General features: G+C 41.8%; 3 protein-coding genes across 4 annotated transcripts; 2 read left to right on the top strand and 1 right to left on the bottom strand.

Moving 5' to 3' along the window:
• Positions 1-2,200: 2,200 nt before the first annotated feature.
• On the top strand, positions 2,201-10,171 carry lrp10 (low density lipoprotein receptor-related protein 10). Of its 2 annotated transcripts, XM_085152738.1 has the most exons (10): positions 2,201-2,296; positions 3,680-3,854; positions 4,026-4,058; positions 4,274-4,418; positions 4,745-4,938; positions 5,034-5,374; positions 5,470-5,894; positions 6,682-6,876; positions 7,414-7,543; positions 8,267-10,171. In XM_085152738.1, the coding sequence occupies exons 2-10, from the start codon at positions 3,806-3,808 to the stop codon at positions 8,924-8,926; spliced, it is 2,172 nt and encodes a 723-aa protein (XP_085008864.1). In that variant the 5' UTR covers positions 2,201-2,296; positions 3,680-3,805; the 3' UTR covers positions 8,927-10,171. The 2 variants fall into 2 exon arrangements, with proteins under 2 accessions (XP_085008864.1, XP_085008872.1); XM_085152746.1 differs by lacking the exon at positions 2,201-2,296 and having other exon boundaries at positions 3,125-3,854.
• A 108-nt stretch (positions 10,172-10,279) lies between these two features.
• cirop (ciliated left-right organizer metallopeptidase) lies at positions 10,280-21,521 on the top strand. The gene is made up of 14 exons (XM_085152790.1): positions 10,280-11,848; positions 12,197-12,290; positions 12,901-12,952; positions 13,034-13,183; positions 14,479-14,604; positions 14,711-14,798; positions 15,233-15,378; positions 15,452-15,635; positions 15,771-15,840; positions 15,931-16,027; positions 16,163-16,270; positions 16,359-16,487; positions 16,706-16,815; positions 16,894-21,521. Exons 1-14 carry the CDS (start codon positions 11,506-11,508, stop codon positions 17,084-17,086), a joined length of 1,890 nt encoding a protein of 629 aa, XP_085008916.1. The 5' UTR covers positions 10,280-11,505; the 3' UTR covers positions 17,087-21,521.
• LOC146522074 (uncharacterized) lies at positions 18,846-20,892 on the bottom strand. The gene is made up of 3 exons (XM_085152774.1): positions 20,191-20,892; positions 20,014-20,114; positions 18,846-19,238 (listed from the first exon to the last, which is right to left on the bottom strand). The coding sequence occupies exons 1-3, from the start codon at positions 20,633-20,635 to the stop codon at positions 19,056-19,058; spliced, it is 729 nt and encodes a 242-aa protein (XP_085008900.1). The 5' UTR covers positions 20,636-20,892; the 3' UTR covers positions 18,846-19,055.
• Positions 21,522-22,115: the final 594 nt, after the last annotated feature.

Genomic DNA, 22,115 nt, shown 5'->3' with positions numbered 1-22,115 from the left:
AATGAATGCATGTGTCCTGTATGTTGTTCGGGGCCCTGTGTCCTCATTAAATCTCCAGCTGTGGGTGAAAGTGTGCAAAACAATGTTTCACACTTGATGCAAGAAAATTTTAAACTAGCTCAGTGCTGTGAATGAAGTTGTCAAGCTTATGCTCTACGCATAAGCTGTTATGCTTTAGACAAGATTGGAAATCATTGCAGCCGTGCAACAGCAGAGTTAGAAGTGCAAGATTCTACTTTAAAATAGAGTGAAGTGAGTCAGTTGAGTGGAGTGAAGAAAAAGAACAGAAATCTGAGGGATTGAAGACAGCGTGTTTATTTTCAGTGAAGCAAATAACAAGACTGACAATAGAAGGAAAGTAAGTTGGTGGGTCCAGGACTCCAGTGCGAACAAGCCCACAGATGAATTCATCTCCAGAGGAAAACTTTCAATAACTCACTCAGACACAGCTGGGATTCCTGTGCAGAAATGAGATACAGGTGAGGAGAAGACAAAAACCAGAGCTTGTGAAAAGTACTGAAGAAGGAGCCAACTTCACTTCATTGTTTCCAGTTCAACTATCAGGCATCGACTGAAAGATGTCCCTAGTCTTAAATAGCAGACAGCACTTACCGACAAGTGAGTTCATTATCTCCAGGTATGCTGGGAAGGCAGGAGAAAATAACCCACCCTGCAAGAGAAGGTGTGTTTAACTCCCACATGCAGACACACACACACACACACACACACACACACACACACACACACACACACACACACACACACACACACACGCGCACACAGAGGAGGAATAAATGCATAAAGAGGAGAGACGGACAGAAAACTGGAGGAGCACAACAGGAACTACTTTTAATGTGACTTGGCACAAATGGACAATTCTTCATATGTTAGGAGACATCCAGCCTTTTGGTGTAAAACATACTAAAATTTCAAAAATACAAGTTAACCATATGAGGTCTAAACCATCATTGGCGACAACCCTGACACGAGCTCCAAACCCTAACCAGACTGTTTTTTGGGGAAAAGTCAATATTCCGATTTCTGTTTTCTTCACTGTCTGATTGCCAGATCTTGGGAGAACAACTTAAATAAACAAAATGACATGTTATGATTGCTCATGGTCACTCCTGATGATGACTTAGACCTCACAGGCCTAAAATCTAACATCTGAAGGGAGACACGTCATTCGGGTTTTCTTTGATCGGATATGATTTGGCACAAACGGAGTAACTCAGCAATTGTTAGCCTCATCACTGATGGGGACTGCAGGGAGTACAGAAAACTGACCGAGGACTTTGTTGACTAGCATCAACAGAACCTCTTCCAGATCAACAATGGGAAAACCAAAGAGCTGGTGGTGGACTTCCACAGCTGCAGACATCTTCCACATACACCAGCAAACATCCAGAGAATGGACATTGAGATCTTGGACTGATAGAAGTATCTGGGTTTTCACCTGACTGATAAACTGGACTGGACTAACAACACAAAGGTCATCTACAGGAAAGGTCAGAGCAGGCAGTATCTGCTATGGAGAACGAGGTCTTCTGGAGTGCAGGGATGAGATCTTATCTTATCTTATCTTATCTTATCTTATCTTATCTTATCTTATCTTATCTTATCTTATCTTACTTAATTACTCAATCAATCAACTTTCTTTCTCCTTTCATTTAAATCGCATTCAGTTGTGAAACACGCTTCCACTGGACATAAGACTCGTGGACAGACTCATGTTGATACCTTTAAAAAGGAACTTAAGACCCACTTGTTCAGGCTTGCCTTTATTTAGTTTTATCTATTCATCCTATTTTAATAATTGCATTTTATTCTGTATTGCATAAATAAACTTTTCTCTCTTCCCTGTTTCTTCTAGCATCACTGGTGAAGTTTGGCAGTAGAATAAAGTTCATTCAAATCAGACTCCATTTTTATGAATTAAACCTGGTGTCGGATATTTGTGACAGCTGATACTGACACCTTGTGTTAACAAATGCACATTTCACCTTTCAAGACCGTGTCCAATCAGCAAATGTAGTTTGTAGACACGCGTTAATTTGCTATATAAAAAAAACACTATGAGTTTGTTTTAAATTCAGCATAACCGCTTGATATTTAATATATATATATACAGAGAAACATATTTTTATGAATGAGAATTAGAGCTGTAGTAAACCTGCAGCTCCATTCAGCGGCACCGGTTTTAGCATGACAAGCCCCGCCTTCCCTCCCCTACGTCACGGATTGTGATATACGGAAGTAGCTTCGAACTTGTCAACAAGAAAGGCCGACCGACATGGTAAGGGCTCTGGACTTTTTTATGAATTACTTGTGTTATTTCTGCTTCTGGACTCTATATTTTAGTTGGTTTGTGTGTTTAAGTCGTTCGTGCTGTCCTCACAGAGCTTTTATGGGGGTGTCGCGGTTTGAAAAATGCCCTTTAAACGACGCGAGCAGTGAGATTTGGCGTTAGCCTTTAGCTAGGCTGGGAACTAGCTGTTAAAGCTGTAAAGGAGAGCAGCTGCTCCTTTCTCCAAACCGAAACGGTGGCGTTACCTAATCTGTGGTGGCAATCTTAACACGTATGAACATAAATATGACTTTAATCAAGCAGAACTCGATCTCGGTATAGTTTTATCTAAGTGGGAAGAATAAACAGGGAGGAAAGTGTTAGTTTTCACGGTTTTTTTTCTCGGAAATGGGAGCGTTTCTGGCGTCATTGTTGAGATGATTACGGGGAGGAAATCGCTGTGTGTGTGTCGGGTGTTACGTCTGACTGTGTGTAAATAAAGATCAAAATAACATCTGTGTTCAAGGGGCCTTTGCTGAGTTTTCCTGCCTTGATACTTCCTCAGTAACTGATTATTTTCGTGTGTGTTAATACATGTTGGTGCTTGTGTGTGTGTTGCATAACGCAGAGGCATTTTTCAGCTGCTGTCATTTTTGTAATTGTGGTTATCTTAAAAGTACCTTGTAACAAATGATCTAAGGTAGTTTTAAAGCATTTTCAATATAAATAATGAAGTTTATAAAATGTAGTATGTGTAATATTAATATAGAATTAAAAATGTTATAATCCATATATGAAGATAAGAAGTGATGGACGCCCAGTTTATAACTAGTTATAAACTAGTTATAACTAGTTTATAACTAGTTATAAACTCAGTTCAGGCGTGACACTTAATTCTGCTCCACCGTCAGCTTACACATGACTATATTCTGCTATATCTACAGCATGCATTACTCACAGTAATAGTTTAAGTTAGTTTAAGTTACTCTTGACACATGCTCTAGTGGTTTACACCTACACCTAACAAGGAAAAGATTGCCTGTTTGATGCCAGGAGGAGATACAAATCCGCTTTGGGGAAGGGGGTTGCATGAGGAAGTGCCTCCGGCGTAAAAACACATCAAACGCCTAATGAACAACGGAGCATCTAAACGTTACTCCTTGATTTAAAAACTTACTCATTATAACTGCTGCTGACAGCTGATTGTTTCAGAGAAGCAGTTATTGTGGATTTGATTGCGGAAATGGCTATTTTACGATGACTACGATGGATAATAAACAAATTAAAATAGCCAGTGTTGGCTCAGATGTTTTTGTGTTTCTCGTTTGTCGTCTAGCCAAACTTTGATAGTCGTTCACCCAGATCTCACTCATCTTTTCTTTTTCTCTACAGGCGAAGTCTTCTTGAACAAGACTTCCTGCCATGGCACTTCTCTAATATTTCTTTTTTTACCCCCTCCCCCCTTAACTTTTTATTAAAAAACATTTTTAAACATTAAAAAAAAGAAACGTTACCACAATGAAAATCAGTTACAGCTTCCCTGCCCTCCTGGTTTTCTGCATAACAGGTGAGTGAGTGAGTTTTTGGCTGTTTGTGTATCTCTCTTAGGTGGCTGCTTTAAATGTTTATCAACCAAAGGTCATGTTTGAACTTTTCATGTCATACAGCATTTACAGTCTGTGTGAGTGGCGATAATAAAGCACCTGCTCTGTTCTCTTTTTGCTTATTTCCTCTGCAGCATGGAGCCATTTTGAGCCTGCTCTCAGCTCATGTAAGGAAAACCAGTCATTGCATGTTTCATCATGTTATGAAAATGAATATGCCTCAAGCCCACAGTGATAATAAACAACACCATTCATGGTTTAGTGACGTTTACATTTACATTTTCTTCACACATGACAGGTTCAACATCAAACAACAACACTTAATTTATTCGCAAAACCGGGAACTGCTTTTATTAACTCTACTTTCTTGTGTTTATCACAGCCCACTGTGGGCGCTCCCTTCAGGTGGTGGATGATAAGGTGGGAGTGATCAGGAGTTCTGTTTACCACAGCTGGTCCTTCTGCTTCGGCTCAATGTCCGACGGCTGGATCATCACGGGTCCAGAAGATGAGCCGATCGTTCTCAGGTACGGATGCTCAAAGGTGGCACATACGTTAACAGACGTTAAATAATTGACTCCCAATTATTTTACCGCAAATCAGGTGACCTGGGATAATTATTAACAGAGTAAATATAGCAGTTGTGCAATGCATTGATTGTTTTTGCTATATTAAAAGTATATAAATATTTAATATTGCCTGATCATTTTCTGTTATCGTTTATGAAGTAATGAATGACCCAGATATGGAAATAAAGACAAAAACAAAAGTTTTTGAGATGCAGTGTCTGCGATTGAGAAACTGGGTTCTGTTCACTGATACAAACTTTCTCTTATTGCAAATCTTTCCACAGCTTCTCTCAGTTTTCTGTCCGCTGTAAGAAAGAATGGGTGTCTATAAACTCATCGGCTGGAGGTGATCCAATCATCCTGTGTGGCTCTAAGTTGCCGCAGCCAATCGAGCTCCCAGGGGGAAATATTACAGTGATGCACCACTTCCTCCCTCATATGTTCCCTGTGTCATCATTTCTGTTGAACTATGCCAGAGGTATGACGTCCTGACATGTGCCTGCTTGCAGTTCCAGCTCTTTTTCCCCCCAATTATTATCTAAATGTTCCCTTTATCTTCCTCCCTTCGTACAGATCCATATGAAGGCGATTGCCCAGAAACATCTTTTAAATGCTACGGGGGTCGCTGCCTTCCCCACTCCTGGCACTGTAATGGGCAGGTGGAGTGTCTTGATGAAGAATCTGATGACAACGACGAACTGGGTTGTGACTGTCCTTGTGGAGGGCTTCTTCAGACCTTTTATGGGACCTTCTCCCCTCCAGCTTGTCAGGGTCAAAGTCAGTCCTGTGTTTGGACTTTAGATCCTGAGGACTCCAGGCCGCTGAGTCTGGAACTGCAAAAGCTGGCGCTAGCTTTTGGGGACCGACTCACTATCTACAACCGAGAGGAAGGCAAAGGAGACATTATTAAAATCGTGAGTTTCCCAACCCAAACGTTCGTTACTGGCAAATGTTTTTGTCTTTTTATTTATTTTTATTTATTTTTGAAAATCCTTCTGCATTTTCACAGATTACCAGCTCCTCCAATTCCAAATCGGTCCAAGTTGAATCCAACACCGGCGTGATGTCAGTGGTGTATAAAAGAGTTCTTGGCACAGAGAACTCCAACTTTAACGCCACGTTTCATGTTAAGGGCTACTGCCCTCCGTGGGAAGGTCGGTGCGGGGGAGCGGCAGGAGGTTGTTTTACACAGGAGCAACACTGCGATGGGAAGTGGGACTGTCCCGAGACTGGAAAGGACGAGGAGGGCTGCAGAAACTGCAGTCCGAATCACTTTCCCTGCGGAATGGCAGGACAGAGGATGACAGCGACCAGCAAACCGCAGTGCTACTCACTGACGGAGAGATGCAACTACCAGCTGAACTGCGCTGATGGCAGCGACGAGAGGGATTGCACCGTGTGTCAGCCGGGGACCTTTCATTGTGACAGCGACAGGTCAGTGTGCACCTGTGTCACACAGCTCCACACACAACATAAAAGGAGTATGGGGGTGCACTAGGGTTTGTGTCAGAGGGCGTTCTCACCCTGTACATGCTTATTTTACTCACCGTGGAAACGGGTGCTGCTGTTTTTGTTTTGCTTTGTTTCATAACCATTCAGGTTAGTGGAGTTTCAGGCTCGGGCGTGTCTGTATGTGACATATGACCATCTTAGAGTTTAAATTGACTTTGCTGTGGTTTTTGTGGTTCTGCTGTTTTTCTGTAGAAATATCACCCATCCTGCAGCAGTGTGTGACAGGCACAGAGTTACGTATGAGGAAATAAATATGCAATGTTGACAGTAGAGATTCTGCATTCCTCCAAAAAGCATTGATACAGGTTATATTCATATACAGCTGTTTATTATGGTTTTACATTATTGTGATTATTTTTTAATGATACTATTGCTGTTTATTGTGTAGTTCTACAATAGTGCAATGTTAACTAGTTGCCATTGTTTGCATGTTTTATCAAAAGCCACAGTGTCTTAAAATCGGCCAACGTCCTTTTTCTAAATGCAGCTCGCTCTGTAACAAAAGCACAAAGTGTGTATGGGAAAGTTTTGAGCTTAAGCGTAGGGATCCTTTTAACTCAGCCTGTTTCACTTCTCCTTGTTTACAGCATTGTGGTTTTATTGTGAGTCTTAATTCAGACGGTGTCTGATGTTTTCTGTGAAACTGAACCTGCCACTCATTTTCTTCCAACCTGCTCTGGTAACAAACTGCTCTTTGTTCCCTCTGCAGGTGCGTGTATGAGAGCTGGCGCTGCGACGGCCAGGTGGACTGCAAGGATGGCACAGACGAGCTCAACTGCACGGTAATCTTGCCCCGCAAGGTCATCACCGCGGCAACTGTGGGCAGCCTGGTCTGCGGACTACTTCTGGTCATTGCCATGGGCTGTACCTGTAAACTGTACTCGCTCAGGACAAGGGAGTACAGGTAAGTCTTTGAATGGTTCTGCTGCGTTTTTGTTTGAGGTTTGCAGCCGAAGCTCTTCTGCTCTACAAAGTAGCTGCTTTAGTTTATTTTTGTTCCTTTGATGAAGCATAATGAGGCTTTCTTGCCACTTTTAAAGAAGAAAAGACTGACTCATATATTGTGCTGATAATCTCAGCACTAACTTCTGGCTTTAATTGCTGCCAGAACTGCCAGACAGTAACTCTCAGATGGATAGCACAGCCTCCTACAACACTGACAGTACACTCCACACAAAAACAAAAAAACAGCCTGTTCGTTGTTGTTTTCAGCTAAATGCTTGAGTTATGTACAACAACAGGAACCAATAACCTGCAGTGTATTAAAAGCTTACCTTTTTTTTAACCTTTAATAGTACCTCTTAGAGTCAAATCTATTTCTAGACTTTATATTTATATACTTTATGTGGATCTGCATGATGCTTCAAAACAACAACAAAATGTGCTTGGCAAGTTTGCAATGTGTGTGACTGCATCTAAAAGAGCCTCTATTCTCTCACAGCATGTTTGCGCCAATTAACCGCCACGAGGCGGAGCTCATCCAGCAGCAGGCCCCGCCTTCTTACGGTCAGCTGATCGCACAGGGCATCATCCCCCCAGTCGAGGACTTCCCCATAGAAAACCCCAATGAGGTGAGAGAGCAGAGCGCCAGAGATTTTTAACTGCCCGCATGGACGCACCTGTCAGGATTTCATCAATCCAGGATCCTGTCAGGACTTTAGATCATACTCATTTGTTTAAAGATCCCATGTGATTCACTGCAGCCTGTCCTGCAGAGTTACAATATACATTTAAGGCATTTAGAGGCATTTTTTAAAAAACCCAAGTGTTGAAATTTCAGCAGGAAAAACTGATTAACTAACTTCAGTTTTAATTAATGTGTTAAAACCTACAAATCAACATCTTATTGAAGGCTTTTTGATTTAAGGGCTTTAATAAATGTAATTAAACGCAGAAAAGCCGATAGCTGTTACTACATTAAATCACACACTCTAATGTGTAGTAGTGCTCTCTGTCTTAAAGCTCATCTATAGCAGCCTTATTGATCCCCAGCTGGATGTGGGCTGAAGTTGGAGGAGTGTTAAGATGAAGCTAATGTGCTGTTACTTTGCAAGTTTACTCTGAGCTTCTTTTATTAGTCCTTGGTGAGACAGCTGAGGCAGTGGAGGCGGAGGGATAAAGTGGCTGGCTCTGCCTGATGGGATTAGCTGAAGCCGCCTACACTAAGCTCAAACTTTGATTAGTGTCTCATAAATAAATTCAGCAGGTTTAATGATTTTTAATAATGATTTTAGGATGTTGTACATGAGCTGCTGAAGGTAGTTGAAACAATCTGCTCTGTGTTTCTTTGTCAGACCTCGACTCTTTCTCTGAGAGGAATCCTGCAGCTGCTTCGCCAGGATGCCGCCAGCTCCCCACACCGCAGACGTAGGCCCCGATTTATCCGCCGGGCTGTTCGCCGCATGAGAAGGTGGGGTCTGATTCCCAGATCCACATCCAGGCAGACTCAGTCGTCAAGCTCCAACCAGCAGCAGGCGCAGCAACAGCAGCAGTCAGACAGCGCTACATCAGGCCAAGAAGCAGCTCGCTCCACGCCCGCGAGCTCCCCATCAGCCGTGGAGGCGGTCAACCAGCCGGTGGCCCAGAAACTCGGCTTGTTGGCACAGCCAGCGCAGCACCAGCTGGAAGCTCCGCCTCCTTTACTGCCGCTGCCTTCAGCTCCTCCTGTCGCCTTCCCCCCTCCCCCTCCCTACGCACCCCCAGCTCCACCTCTGGACGCCCCCCACACTCCCCCTGTTGCCGTGCCTCCCAGTAGCCCATCTCTGGCCTCCATCTTCCACACGATAGGCTTGAGCATCTCCCGCTTCAGAGCCTCGCCCTCTTCCACCAACTACGTGCCCCTCTCTGCCTCGCCTTCCTTCTCCTCCTCCTCCTCTTCCTCAGACGACGATGTGCTGCTCATCCCCCTCTCGGAGGACAACACTTCAGAAGACGACGTGCCCATGCTCACCTGAACGACCTCACCCACCCCTTCCCACCCCCTCCCTCTTACTTTACCTCCCACCAGTCTTTCCACATTCGTTTGAACTGAAACACAGGAGCGGCCGGCGGTGGGACTCTTCCTCTTTGTGCCAGTCTGGTGCCTTTTTCTTTTTTTTAATCGCTTTGCGTTGCTGACATATAAGAATAGAGTATTTTTAAAGAAAGAAAAAAAGACTTCCTTAAGAAAATGCAGACGAACGGCACGGCCGATGAAGAAGCGCAGATGAGTATTATGCGTGAGCACTTACTGAACGCTGGGCTGCACGTAGAAGGTGAACTTTTATTTTTTTGCACAGAAGAATCTTCCCTATCCAGATACTGAGGCAGGCTACTGTCAGGTTGAATGATTATAGCTCTTATAATGGAAATTGTTGTGTTTGTGTGACTGCGACTGTGTGAATGCAACTGCGTTTTAGTCTCGCGTAGACAGCGGAGTGTGATTGCACATGAGGAGTGTCTTCACTTGCACCCAGTCTCATGATATATCACGAAACAAATTCCCCCTTTTTAAGTGCCTTTAAGGAGCCTCCTGCAGAGACCTCAAGGATGTTGAGAATTCCTGAACACACACTGCATGCAGAAACACACACGCACACAATGAGGGTCACTTTTTCCTCACGTCGTCATGGTGACTTCACTCCAAAATGGATTAAAAAAAAAAACTGCATGTGTACTCTTCAAGCTGGCAATAACTTTTTGGATACCCTCGTTCTAGTGCACACCAATTCCAACATTACTGCGTGTTTAAATACTTCCTCCCCCGGTGAATGAATGTAACCTTCAAAAAAACAAAAAGCAAACGTATCAAAAGACAATCTCTTTGGTGCCTGATTTTATGATGTGTGTAGGTGTGCACAGGAAGATGAGGCACCCTAGTGATAAAAAGGGTCAAGGGGGGGCCTCCAAATTCACAAAAGAACCTCACATCTGACGAGACTCAACAGCATTCGATCACATTTCGACTCAGCAGACTTGTGGTGTGCCATTTGTAATATTAATATTATTATTATTACGAGTTTTGTGGTCTTTTTTTTTCTTTTAGCAGGTTTTGTCTGTTTCCTTAAATTGTTCCTGTTTTGCTTTGTTGAATGTATTTTTTGGGGAGGGACAGTTTTAAATTTACAGATAAATGGGGGGGGGGATTTTATTTGGGTCAACTTCACTGTATATAAGTAAAAAAATATGGCTGAGATTAAACGATTTGCACTTTTAGTTTTTTTTTGTCTTTTTTGTGTTTTCATTTTGGGGATATCGGCTGTGGGGGTGCCACCTGACACCTCAGTGAGACATGTCAGAGATGTTTCTTTGTTCTCTGTATTCAAAAGATCTGTGGTAATTCACACAGACTCCCCACAGAGAGAAGGAGAGGGCTGTTCTTGGTGGGAATGCAGAAGTTGTGCTCATTGCTCTGGTTTGGAGGAGAAAAGGAAAATGCTTTTACTTTAGAGCTCTGAAACTCCACAGATGGACTGAGGTCGCAGCCGTCTACCAGGTAATAATACTGACTCCATTTAATTATTGAAGCGGTTTTCTACACAGCACCCCTACACAGTTTCAATGCGATAACCTCTGTTTTGGCCTGATGGATGACTCAATCTCCTTTACATCTAAAGAAAGCAAGATCTAAACGCTCTGCATTACATTCCTGTTTAACAGACCTCACACTCTACAAAACCTGCACCACACAGTCCAGTTACACACCTGTTTGTAACTGTAAACCTTACTTACTTCAGGTTATTCATGATGAGGTTTCCCAACCTTTCTGTGAGCCCTGTCAGATTGACTCATGCACTCTTTCTTCATCACTGCCTTTCATGTTTAAACTTGAGCCAGCATCAAACAGGATCTGGACTGCTTCCTGTTTACTGCTTAGCAAACTCAACTGCTTATCCATAGCTGTTCATTATTATTTCCATCCACTACTTTCTTCTTTAACAGCTTTTCACTTCATTTAGTAACCACTTTCTGTTCAGTATGTTTATTAAACAGTTGCAGCTATTAGCCAACTTTTAGTGAGCAGAAACCTCAAAACCTTGATTTGTTTGTTTTAACTATTTCTACTGATGAAGTATTTATTTTAGTTAATGGCACCAGCCCAAACTTGTTTTCTAGAGACTCTGAAAGTTGTAAAATGTAATTTACTATTATTTAAATAGTTTGAGTGAATCTATCCGTGTAGCTGCTTCTGTGGACCTCTGATTGGTCATTACTGACCTAAGAAAGCTCAAAGCTGCAGACTGAAGAACTCAGTGTTTACAGTTACTTTATTATTTTAACTGTTCTGTTTGCAACATGGCAGCAAGATTTGCTATGATGTATGGTTTGGAGACAGAGGAGGAGCTGGAGTTAATGATGTTACAGTTAACCCCAAATTGTCAGAATAATACTATTGATCCTTTTTTATAATCTGTACAAATACATGACACAATGACAGAAATAAATAAAATCAAATAAATTCACGGCCATATTTTGGGAGCCTCAGTGGCCATCTGAAACATTACATCATCTCCTCTTCCTCACTGTTACCCTGAAATAGGTTTCCACCATAATTATGGCTTCCCCTCCATCCTTGAACCTCTGGGTGGGGATGGTGCTGGTGGTAATGGTGGTCGTGGTGGAGCTCCCAGGAGCCCTGCAGAGGTGCATCTTTGATGAACTTCAGGTCAGAGTGGTCAGAGCTGCAGACAGCCCACCCAAGGAGCTCAGGCTCAGAAGGTCAGAGGAGCAGAGGAGCATCCTGGGAAAATCTGACTCACCTACTCCTACCTCACCACAGCCAATGAGGATCCGGACCTGGATTCCGAGAGAGAGCGACAGCCTATCAGAGGCTGAGAAAGGAAGGCTGGAGGCAGCGGTGGAAGAAGCTGTGAGAGTGGTGTCTTCTTTACTGTCAGGTGACTGTTGAACAGAAACAGCTGGTGTGCTGTAGATTATTACACTCCACAAATCTGACAACAAAAGAATTTCAATGCAATCAACATTCTCTTGTGCGATAACTTCATATTTGTGTTTGTGTTTTTTAAATAAGTAACATTGACTTTATATTCATTTATTTATTACTCTGGCCTCTTTCTAAACTGTACTGATGTTTTTATGTCTTTATGTGAGCTTGTGCAGCGTAATTTCATTTTGCATTGTGTCTTTGAGGTAGTGCTCAGTGACAATATAGTAAATCTCAGATCTGAACACACACACACACACACACACACACACAATCTCATAAACTGCTGACATTTTAACAGTGAACAGAGTGCCGGGCACTTTACTGCTCAGCAGAGACATCAACAAATACTGCAAGTTTCTCTGGAAGGATTCAAGTACTATCAACTACAACAGGTAAGTACACATGAGTGTAGCTCCAGTCCCTCAAACAAACATCTCTGGCAAGATTTGAGTCTTTAAAATGATTCCCTCCCCCCCCCCCCATTATTCTTATTTTACATACAACACAAAAATCCAACCAGCCAATCATATAACATGCAGTTAGACATGTACACATGGGTAAAAGGCACTCTTGAAATTTAACTGAGTATCAGAACGAGGAGGAAAGGTGATTTAAGTGACTTTGAAGGTGGCATGGTTGTTGGTGTCATGCAGCCTGTCTAAATATTTCAATATTTTCCCACAAACCACAAAACCAGAGTTTACAGATAATTATCCAGAAAAGAGAAAATATCCAGACGACTTTTTAATAAAAGCTTAGTGTCATTTGAGTGTTGTTGCTAATCTTCTGTTGGCTGCTTCCAGCAGGATAACGCACGATGTTTCAAAGTTAATGAATGCTCTCACTCTTTAAAAGAAATGTACACATTAGTGCAAGTAACTATGCATTTAAAGTCACCAACAGGTTTGTATTTGCTCACTCATACTGTCCCGTATCTTTGAGCTCTATCAGCTGTTAACTTACGCAAATAAATGGAAATAAGCAGACTTTTTATTCTCCCAGGTGTGGTAGAGCCAACAAAAACTACGGAAGTGAAACTTGCCTGGATGCGACCGTGAGTATCAAATGTTTTTGCTGCCACACACAGCATGTACTAGACTGCTGCTTCTGAATAATACAGTACCAACATCAGTAGATCCCAGACGACCACCTGGCTGGATGTGATATTTATCCCAAGGCCGATTCACACAAAAGGACTGTTCTCAGACCTGAAGGTGCTGGAGTCCCTGATACCGACTTCCTGCTTTACCTCCATGTACAGGACACAGACAAGTGCAGAGCAGAGGTGCAAACCTACAGATAACAGAAAAATCTTTGATATAAAACCACTCAAATTCCAGCAGTTAGGGATGCACCGATACCGATACTGGTATCGGGGCCGGTACTGTAAAATGTGTGCGTACTCATACTCGTAAAAGTTAACCGATACCATGAACGATACTAACTTATTTCATTAATCAGAGGGTGATTGTCATTTTTGTTGTAGTTTTTTAGATTGGCCACTAGGGGGACATCCCGCGCTAAACAGGCACAGGGTTAGGCGAGTGAGACTGGCAGCTCCAGATAAAAAAAAGAGAAACTGGAGGCTGCTGTAGCTAGGCTAAACAAAATGTCAGCAGTGTGGACTGGAACAGCCAACTTTAACTCAGGTTTTGGAAAAGCGATGAAAAATGTCAAGAGAAAATCCACGGGCAGTTAAAATAACAGAGGCTCTGACTCATTTTATCGCTCTGGATGACCAGCCAATGCCAGTCGTGGAAAACATAGGATTCTTCTCAGCATACTCGAGCTGCGATATGACCAACCGCCCATACATCAGGGAGATAATGGTGCCAAAACTTTCTGAAGAGGTAAAGACAAGCAGTGTGTGCGCGATGTTAGTCCTTGGTTTAACGGCATAGTGGACTGATGGTCCACGGGCAGATGGGGAGTTCGTTCGTCAATGCCAAATACTTTTGTTATTTTGTTTGTTTGTTTACATTATGGACACTCTGCAACAATTTAAAAGTTGATTTTATTCTCAAACCTAATTTGTATTTATTTTATTCCAAACAGAAGTGTTTATTTATTATTCCGAAAGCTCGAGACAGTGCCAATAGTTCAGTGATATTTTGTTAAATTACAATGTGGAGACTCTGCAATAATTTAACAGAAGTGCTTATTTTTCACTTGAAATTTTTTTGTGGTCATTTTTATTAAGATATTATTTATTATCAGCAGAGAACAAAATAAAACCTGTCTTCCAATTCATTGCATTTGTGTGTGTGTGTGTGTGTGTGTGTGTGTGTGTGGTAGAAGTATCAGTTTTTGTACTCTGTATTGGCAAGTACTCAGATCCAAGTATCGGTATCATATCGGTTTGAAAAAAATTGGTATCGTTGCATCCCTACCAGCAGTCCTAAAACATTTTGACATTTCTTCATTAAGTTTCTATTCATGATTGAAAACAGCAGTAAATTGTTGCTCTATTTAATCATATATTTCTCCACTTTCTTATAAGAATTTTTTTTTAAAGCGTCTAAATTAAACTTCGCCCACGTGGCTTTCACGTCCTCCTCAGTTTATCTTCTTGTTCCTCAGCCCAGTGTGTTGGCCTACGCTGTTCACTGCCAGACGGACAGTCACGGGCGACCTGTAGCTGGGGTGGTGGTCATCTGCAGGGAACGGCTGACAGGAGCCACATACAGCCACCAGACTACAGTACAGGTACGATTACTTTTATGGATACATGCTGTGAAAAGTGAGGTTTCTGTGGCTGTTTTAACAGAGAAGGATGGATCATGATGACAGATTATATTCTTCTGTTCTCCAGACTGTCATTCATGAATTGTTCCATGCACTTGGATTTTCTAAGGATCTCTTCAGCACCTGGAGAGACTGTTACTCCTCCTCTTCCCAAGGTTTTTATACACATTGTTTACACCACTTTATCCTTTTTTTTCAACTGTAATTTAACCAACATTAGAGAGTGTGTCATAACTGTGTAAAAATTCATTTTTCCTAATGTGTGTAAGTGAGGTTATTATAATAAAATCTAACAACGATTGATATTATATAAGCATTCATCCTTCTGCACATGCGCTGGTGTCTTCAAAAGTTTGTTTACTTTACTTTGAAACTGTGCAAAGTGTGGACGAAGAACAAAAAATGAGAATTAAAAATGCAAATATTAAGTGGTAACACACAAAGAAGAACACTTAAATCTGATTAAAATGAAGAAAAAAATATTTCATTAAAACAAGTTGGAGTGTATTGAGTCTGACCTTCATTAAAGATCACATGCTTTGGTCAGAAGGTGGTTCTTTATCAGCAATTTCTTTTCTGGATCCTGCAGTGGGTGCTGATTGTTCTCCTCGAGGCAAAGCGAGTCACTCTGACGGATCCGGCCACATGAGGATTTACACCCCGTCAGTCATTTCAGCCCTGCAGAAGCACCTGGTGTCCAGCGATCCGGAGCTGGGAGGGCCACTGGAGAACCAGGTACTGCACAACTTCAAGTGCAGAAAACTTTAACAAACTAAAAAGGAAACCTAACGGTGCTTTCACCCCTCAGGACGCAGCTCCAGGCAGGGTGTCCTCACACTGGGAGTCCCGGGTCCTGCAGGGCTCCATTATGTCGGCAGTGCTCGGGGATCCTAGCACAGTTCGGATCGACCCAGTGACCTTAGCTGCATTACAGGACACGGGATGGTACACTGTCGACCTGAGCCGGGCTCAGAGTCTGGTCTGGGGAGACGGTAAGGAAACTGAAATATGAAGAAAATGCACTGAAATCTGCATCATCATAACAGGAGACTTAACAAAGGCTGAACATAGACACTCTGTGATCATACTTTTTAAATAATAAACATTTTTTTATGACTTATTAATAGGTGAAGGAGCCATGTTTGGCTCCCTGTCAACCTGCCAAGATAACTCCTCATCCTTCTTCTGCACTGGAAGGTGAATGAAAGTAATTTAGTGTTAACATATGTTTTCATACAGAAATTCTGTCACTTTGTCCTAAATGTTTGTGTTATTTGTACTTCTCAGTGGACGTGGATGTCATTTTCTTCATCTCCACAAGGGGGAGTGCCAGACTGACCAATACCTGGAGGGCTGTCGAGTGTATAAACCCCTGCAGAATGGAGTAAGCTCAGTATCTTCGTGCATTCACACTAAACACTGAAGATGAGAGGACATTATTATTATTATTATTATTATTATTATTATTATTATTATTATGTATTTATCTTTAGTACACGTTTTGAATCTCGCACTTCAGAGTGAATGCTGGAAAAAAGAAAGCAGCAGGTGGACAGCTGAAGATGAGCTGAGTGGGGAGAGTTTTGGCTTTGACAGCAGATGCTTTCTCTCCAGCCTCAGCACACAGGTGTGTGTGTGTGTGTGTGTGTGGTGCTCCCCTGTACTCTCTTCACACTTTCTTTTGAATCCTTTGTAACTTCTCATCTGTCTTTCAGAACCAGAGTCAGGTCAGCAGCTCTGTGGAGGGCCGGTGTTATAGGCACAGGTGTACTGGACCGAACAGGTATCAGATCCAGGTGTTTGGCTCTGAGTGGGTGGACTGTCCAGCAGGGGGCAACATTCAGGTATAATAACATAATGGCTTATTACAGTGTTATGTGTTTTTGGATGAGCATTAATTCAGAGAGTTAAAACTTGCAGTTTTTGTGCATTTAAACTGTTTATACAGATGTTTCTATTATTACCACATTTATATGATTAAGAGCATCTTAGTATAAAAACATCCTAATGGATAATACAGTCAACATCTCATATATATAAAAATGATTTATTTTTGCATCAGATTAAAGGATACAATGGTGCAGTTTTCTGCCCTGACAGGAGGTTATGTCTGTACCCTGATGTGACTCCTCCCTTAGATGATGTCAGGACACTTCCTGCATGCATCAGATGGTGAGTACAACTTCAAACATGCCCCGGCGTCCGTTAAAGCAACGTATACTTCATTTTAACTTTTCTTTGTCTGTGTAGTGAGGTTTCTACCTCAGCCCATGATGGGACCTGGTCTCCCCTCAGACCACCCACAGACCCGCCTGTATCCACAGCGCTGTGCTTCACTGCTGCTGTGTGTCTGCTGGCTGCACTGATGGTGTCCTGCAGGAAATGTCGCTCATGTATGTTCAGAACACGCATGGTGGCCCCTGACCAGCAGGGTCATCTGTAGAAAGCCTGTTCTTAGGAATGGGCAAAGACTAAATTTTTAATTTTAAAGTAAATTAAAAAACTGCTTTTACTTTTATTTCCTGGGGTGTTTTTATGTTCTACCTTTAATTGTCTCGCTGTGGAGTTCTCTATCAGCAGGGGAAGACCCAAGCCACAGAGATGGAGAAGCTGGATTTATACTTCCATAAATCAGTTTTTATTTTTGTCAAATGTGATTTTGACAAATAAATGTTAGTTTCGTCCATCAAAATCATTTCCCTGTCATGGACATTTCTCTAACCTACACTTGTTTATGGCATTAAATACAATGTAAATTCAAAGAGGATGAGGGTAAACAGTAAAATAATCAAATATATGGTAACAAATTGTCAATTTTTAACTGTATTTTGATTTTTTTGCACTGATTAAACCTCCAAACTATCCCCATCTTTACTTTTGAACATTCAGGTTCAGTAATTTAGAGATAGTCTTACTGCTGATCCAGCAGAATCGAACGAGCAATTTCCTTTAAAACACTTCCTCTAGAACAGTTTTGTCATCTCACAGGAGTGACACAGATGAAAAATGACCTGTGATTGTTATTGTAAGTGAGCATATTATTTCCACAAGATGCAAATGTAGATATGAATGTCATGACATTCCTTGGGAAAACGCGTGCCCAGACTTGCCAAGACTTACAGGACACAAAGTCAGCCTGTTTTCCCGCCTCGAGGTTCTTTGTAGTCATTCATCACGAAGGGACGTGACAGAACAAACACCTGCTGGCAAATTGACAGATACTTTGAAACCAGTTTGGCAGAAAGCTGCTGCTTCCTAGTGCGGTGACCCAACACGAACATGATTGAATTAAACTTGTGCTTTTTATATCTCAGCCTGTAGAATACAGTTTGGGTCACACCAACAGAAGCTGAGAGCAAAAATTATGGTGGTTCAAGACTTTTGCACAGCGATGCACATGCCTGAAGTTGTTAAAGACAAACAATTAAAGAAAAAAATGCTTCAGCATAATATGTATCAAACAAGTGAAGGAAAATAAATAATGCTTAAACATTTGAATGAACCAAAGACAATTTCTGAAGCAGCCCTTAATCCCAATCTTTATATTTACCAGAAGGTGGACACAGTGATTTCCCAGGTTAATGTTGTGTCACAACATTGAAAGCAGTGATGTCCTCTTTCACAGGCTAATCAGAAACTGCCAAACACATGTCCATACTGTCTTCATACATGTATTTATGCTTTCAGACACACAGGGATATTGAAAACGACACACAAGCAGGTTGTATTGAACACGAGGTCTAGTTTAACAACTAATATTCTTTATTAGTAAAAATTAGTTTTTGCTAAATTACCACGAATGTTTATTCTAACTTCTTCTCTCACTGCTTTAAAAAATTGCAAAATGTTGCTTAAAAAATGTATTGTTGTTATAATTAATAAATATCGTCTCTTTATTTGTGGCTAGATCAGAGAGGAGAGCAGCGTCAGAGTGAGGTCATCAGAGAGAAAATATAAAAAGGTCACAGTGGATTGGAAACGCAGCTGGTTCCAGTCTCTAACCAGTTTTCAAGCCTTTTTCAAATACTGTCAGCGGCTATTAAGAGTCGATCTATCTTATCCCATTTAAATGAGAAAAACATCATCCAAAATATATTTTTAAATAATAGAAAAGTACAAAACGTGTTTCATTTCTTGAAATCTCAAAATCAAACCATTAAAAGTTGAAGCCCACACAGCCTGCTTTAAAGGGTTGTCCTCGAGCTACACCAGTGAACAAGCATTAGAAGGTGAAGCACGGTCTGCAGTGAGCCTCAGGCACGCAAAACAGAGCTCCACCCTGCAGCGAGGACAGGAAATGTTTTTACTCTTAGTGCCATCATGCACCACCAGTAAGCCCCTTTTTGAATGGGCTTAGGTTGAGGCACAGCCAGGATCCCACATTCCTCACATCCCTGGCGCTGATGTTGTGTTCACGATTTCCCACGGCTTGCTGATACATCACTGACCTCCAGGTAATTCATGACAGTGCTGCTGAGCATCTTTTTTTCAAAGTATTTGATTTCTTCAGGAGTCAGAAGAGCCATTTTACAGACCTCTTCATGTGACCACTCAGCATTGCAGTCAGGCTGGCCGCACACAAATCGGCTCTCACCCTGAGGGATCAAAAAGAAATCAGTTAATTGCATCTAAGCATGTTGACATGGTCAAAACAAGCTGCCGAGGTTAAAACTGAACATTGGAATGAGAAAGAAATTTAATTTAATTGATTTTGAAAGTGGCATGGGTTTTGGTGCCAAACGGACTGATCTACTGCTGACCAACTCTAGAGTTTACAGAGAATATTAAAAAAAGAGAAAATATCCAGTGAGCATCAGAAAATGTCTTGGTGATGTCAGAGGTTAGAGGGGAATGGCCAAACTTTGTTATGTTGATAGGAAGGCAACAACCCTTGTTACAACCAAGTTATGCAGAAGAGCATCTCTGAGTGCACCAAACTGAGGCCACAATCCACATGGGATATTTTCTTGCCCGTTTTGCAACCAGCCATCAGATCTCAATTCAATGCAGTACTTTGGGATGTGGTGGAATGGAAGATTCCCATCACAGGATCTGCAGCAACTGTGTGATGCTGTTGAGTCAATATAGACCAAAACATCCAAGGAATGTTTCCACCGTGTCGAATTATATTCTTTTAAACTTTGCCTTCAAAACCTCTGAAGGCAAAAGCAAGTCTAACAAGGTGTACTTAACAAATTAGCCAATGAGCTTATAATAGATTTAGAAATGATTTAGAAATAGATTTTAAATAATGTAAAATTAATTTCATAATTTATGTGGAAAGTTGGGAAGATAAATGTGCAAGAAGGACAATGAGAGACGATGGAGAACTAATACTTCAGAATCTGATTAATAATAAACATGTGGTACCTGGTCCAACAACTGGTGACACCAGCTGGTGAGAGACATGGGGGTGACAGAATGACCGCAGGACATCCGGGCTCTCAGAGATTTATAATCTCTGCCCTCAACTATAAGACAAAAAATTATAACTTATAAAAATCCTTGAAGCCCATGCTGTATTTATCTGGTTCTTTGACTACTTACAGTCCATATCATCGTCTCCTTCAACAAATGTAAGGGTGGTGTCGTTTGGGTCGTAACATTTCTCCTCTCCACTCACCAAACTGGCGTCCAGACCTCCAGAAACGTCTTTTTTGCCCTTATCTCTCATCCTCCGCCGTGCATTTTCCAGATGGTTCTGCAGTTCGTGGTAAAGGTCCAGGTCAGTTTCCAAGTATCTGCGCCTTGAGGGATCAAAATCATCCCAAAGCCCGGTGCTTCCATCTATACTAGCAGGGCGGTTTTTCAGTCGGACGGACTGTTTTCTCTTCTGAGGATTTAAAGTTAAGCTCCTTTTAACTCTCGCTTGGTTGCTCTGGGGTCCTGTGTAGTCTGCGGTCGTTCTTTTCTTTGTCTCGCTGTTGCCCATCTTTGCCACGTTTATCTCCACAGGTGAGCGGCAACGGACACACACGGTTACTGGTTTCATTTACTGAAATCACGTGATTTTCAGTTACGGGGCTGTAACTCTCCGGTTGCACAAGACTGTGTGCCAAAGTGAGGCGCGACATTCCAGGTAACAGGAGGAGGACCTCTGTGGGCGGAGAATACACCTGGAGCACAGGTGGGTCCGTCTGTGAAGGTGAATGTCAGAGGGAAGTCCACACTGATGAAGAGCGTCACTGTAAACTGAAGAACAGAATCTGTGAAGAGTCAAAGATGTGCAACTTTCGCCTTTCTGAGAAATTTCTTTGGCGGTAAAACACTTTCAATAATGAAAATATAATAAAGTACAGTATATCGATCGGCCCTGCAGTCAGACGAATCAATCATCAATCTCTGTGCTGATGCTGTTTCCACTCAAACCGACCAGATTCTGTAACTTTCCTCTGTGTTTACCGTTATAAGCTTTGCTCTCTGCTTCTGCTCAGCTGGTGACATCCGGGTGGTGTTCAGGGCGGATGTTGCTGTTATGGGATCAAACACGTCCATCATCCACACAGTGCTACTCCTGCTGCTGAGGAGATGATGAAGACGAAACCACGAAGAACAAGAAGATAAAAACTGGACTCTGCATCACGGTTATTTAGGCTTATTGATCTTTACCGTGACACTCTGATGTGTCATAATAATGATATATAACAATACATAATAATAATGTGTCAGAGTGACCTATTTGTAAAAAATATATCCGGAAGTCTTAACTGCTGACCTTGTTTATTTAGCACACTATAAAAATTATATAGTGCATATAATAATTCCACATATTATTATTTTGACAGGGGGAAATGGTGAATATAAACATTATACACTGAATAAGATGCATCTCATTAGACTGGAGCTCTGTTTGTTTTTATGAACTACATTTACATGTCTGCATTTTGTTTGAGGACATAATGCAGGTGTAGTGAGCTTGATTTTGTAGATCTTCTTTTCCTGCATGGTGTCTGTGAACGCAGCATGAAGATTCACCCCTCCCCTAGTTGTCTAATCAGAGGATTTAAGTGTTTGGGACTCATTTCTGTCGTAGATGGCGACGATAACATTTGCGTTGCAGATCGGATTAATTTCCCCAGAAAATTATTTGGCTGTGGGGAGTAAACACGTTTGGTGAGGTTCCCTCTTAAGCATTGTGAGTGTAAACACCGGGATACAATTATAAAGCACCATTTAGGTTGCAGTGCGACGTCACGGGTGTGTATCTGGTGGCACCCCTTGGGCACTCCTCCCTGTGGGTTGCCTCCCCACGTGGCCTGTCTTTAGCCAAATTGATTAAGTATTTTTTTGAGGTGCTATTTTTAACCAGAACAACCTAGTGGCAGTGAATCTTGTCCTTTTAAGCAATTTCTGGTTATAAAGTGTTTTAATTAAAGGTCTGGCGGTATTGTAAGTCCTGCCACTCAATTAAATGTTTTCTTTGCTGCAGCTCTATATTATTTTCAGTTATTTTGTTTAATAAACTAATAAAC

Source organism: Neolamprologus multifasciatus, chromosome 3 (genome assembly GCF_963576455.1).
Source record: "Neolamprologus multifasciatus chromosome 3, fNeoMul1.2, whole genome shotgun sequence".
Lineage (NCBI taxonomy): Eukaryota > Metazoa > Chordata > Actinopteri > Cichliformes > Cichlidae > Neolamprologus > Neolamprologus multifasciatus.
The sequence above is the reverse complement of the archived record's forward strand: the minus strand, read 5'-3'. Positions and strand labels throughout refer to the sequence as shown.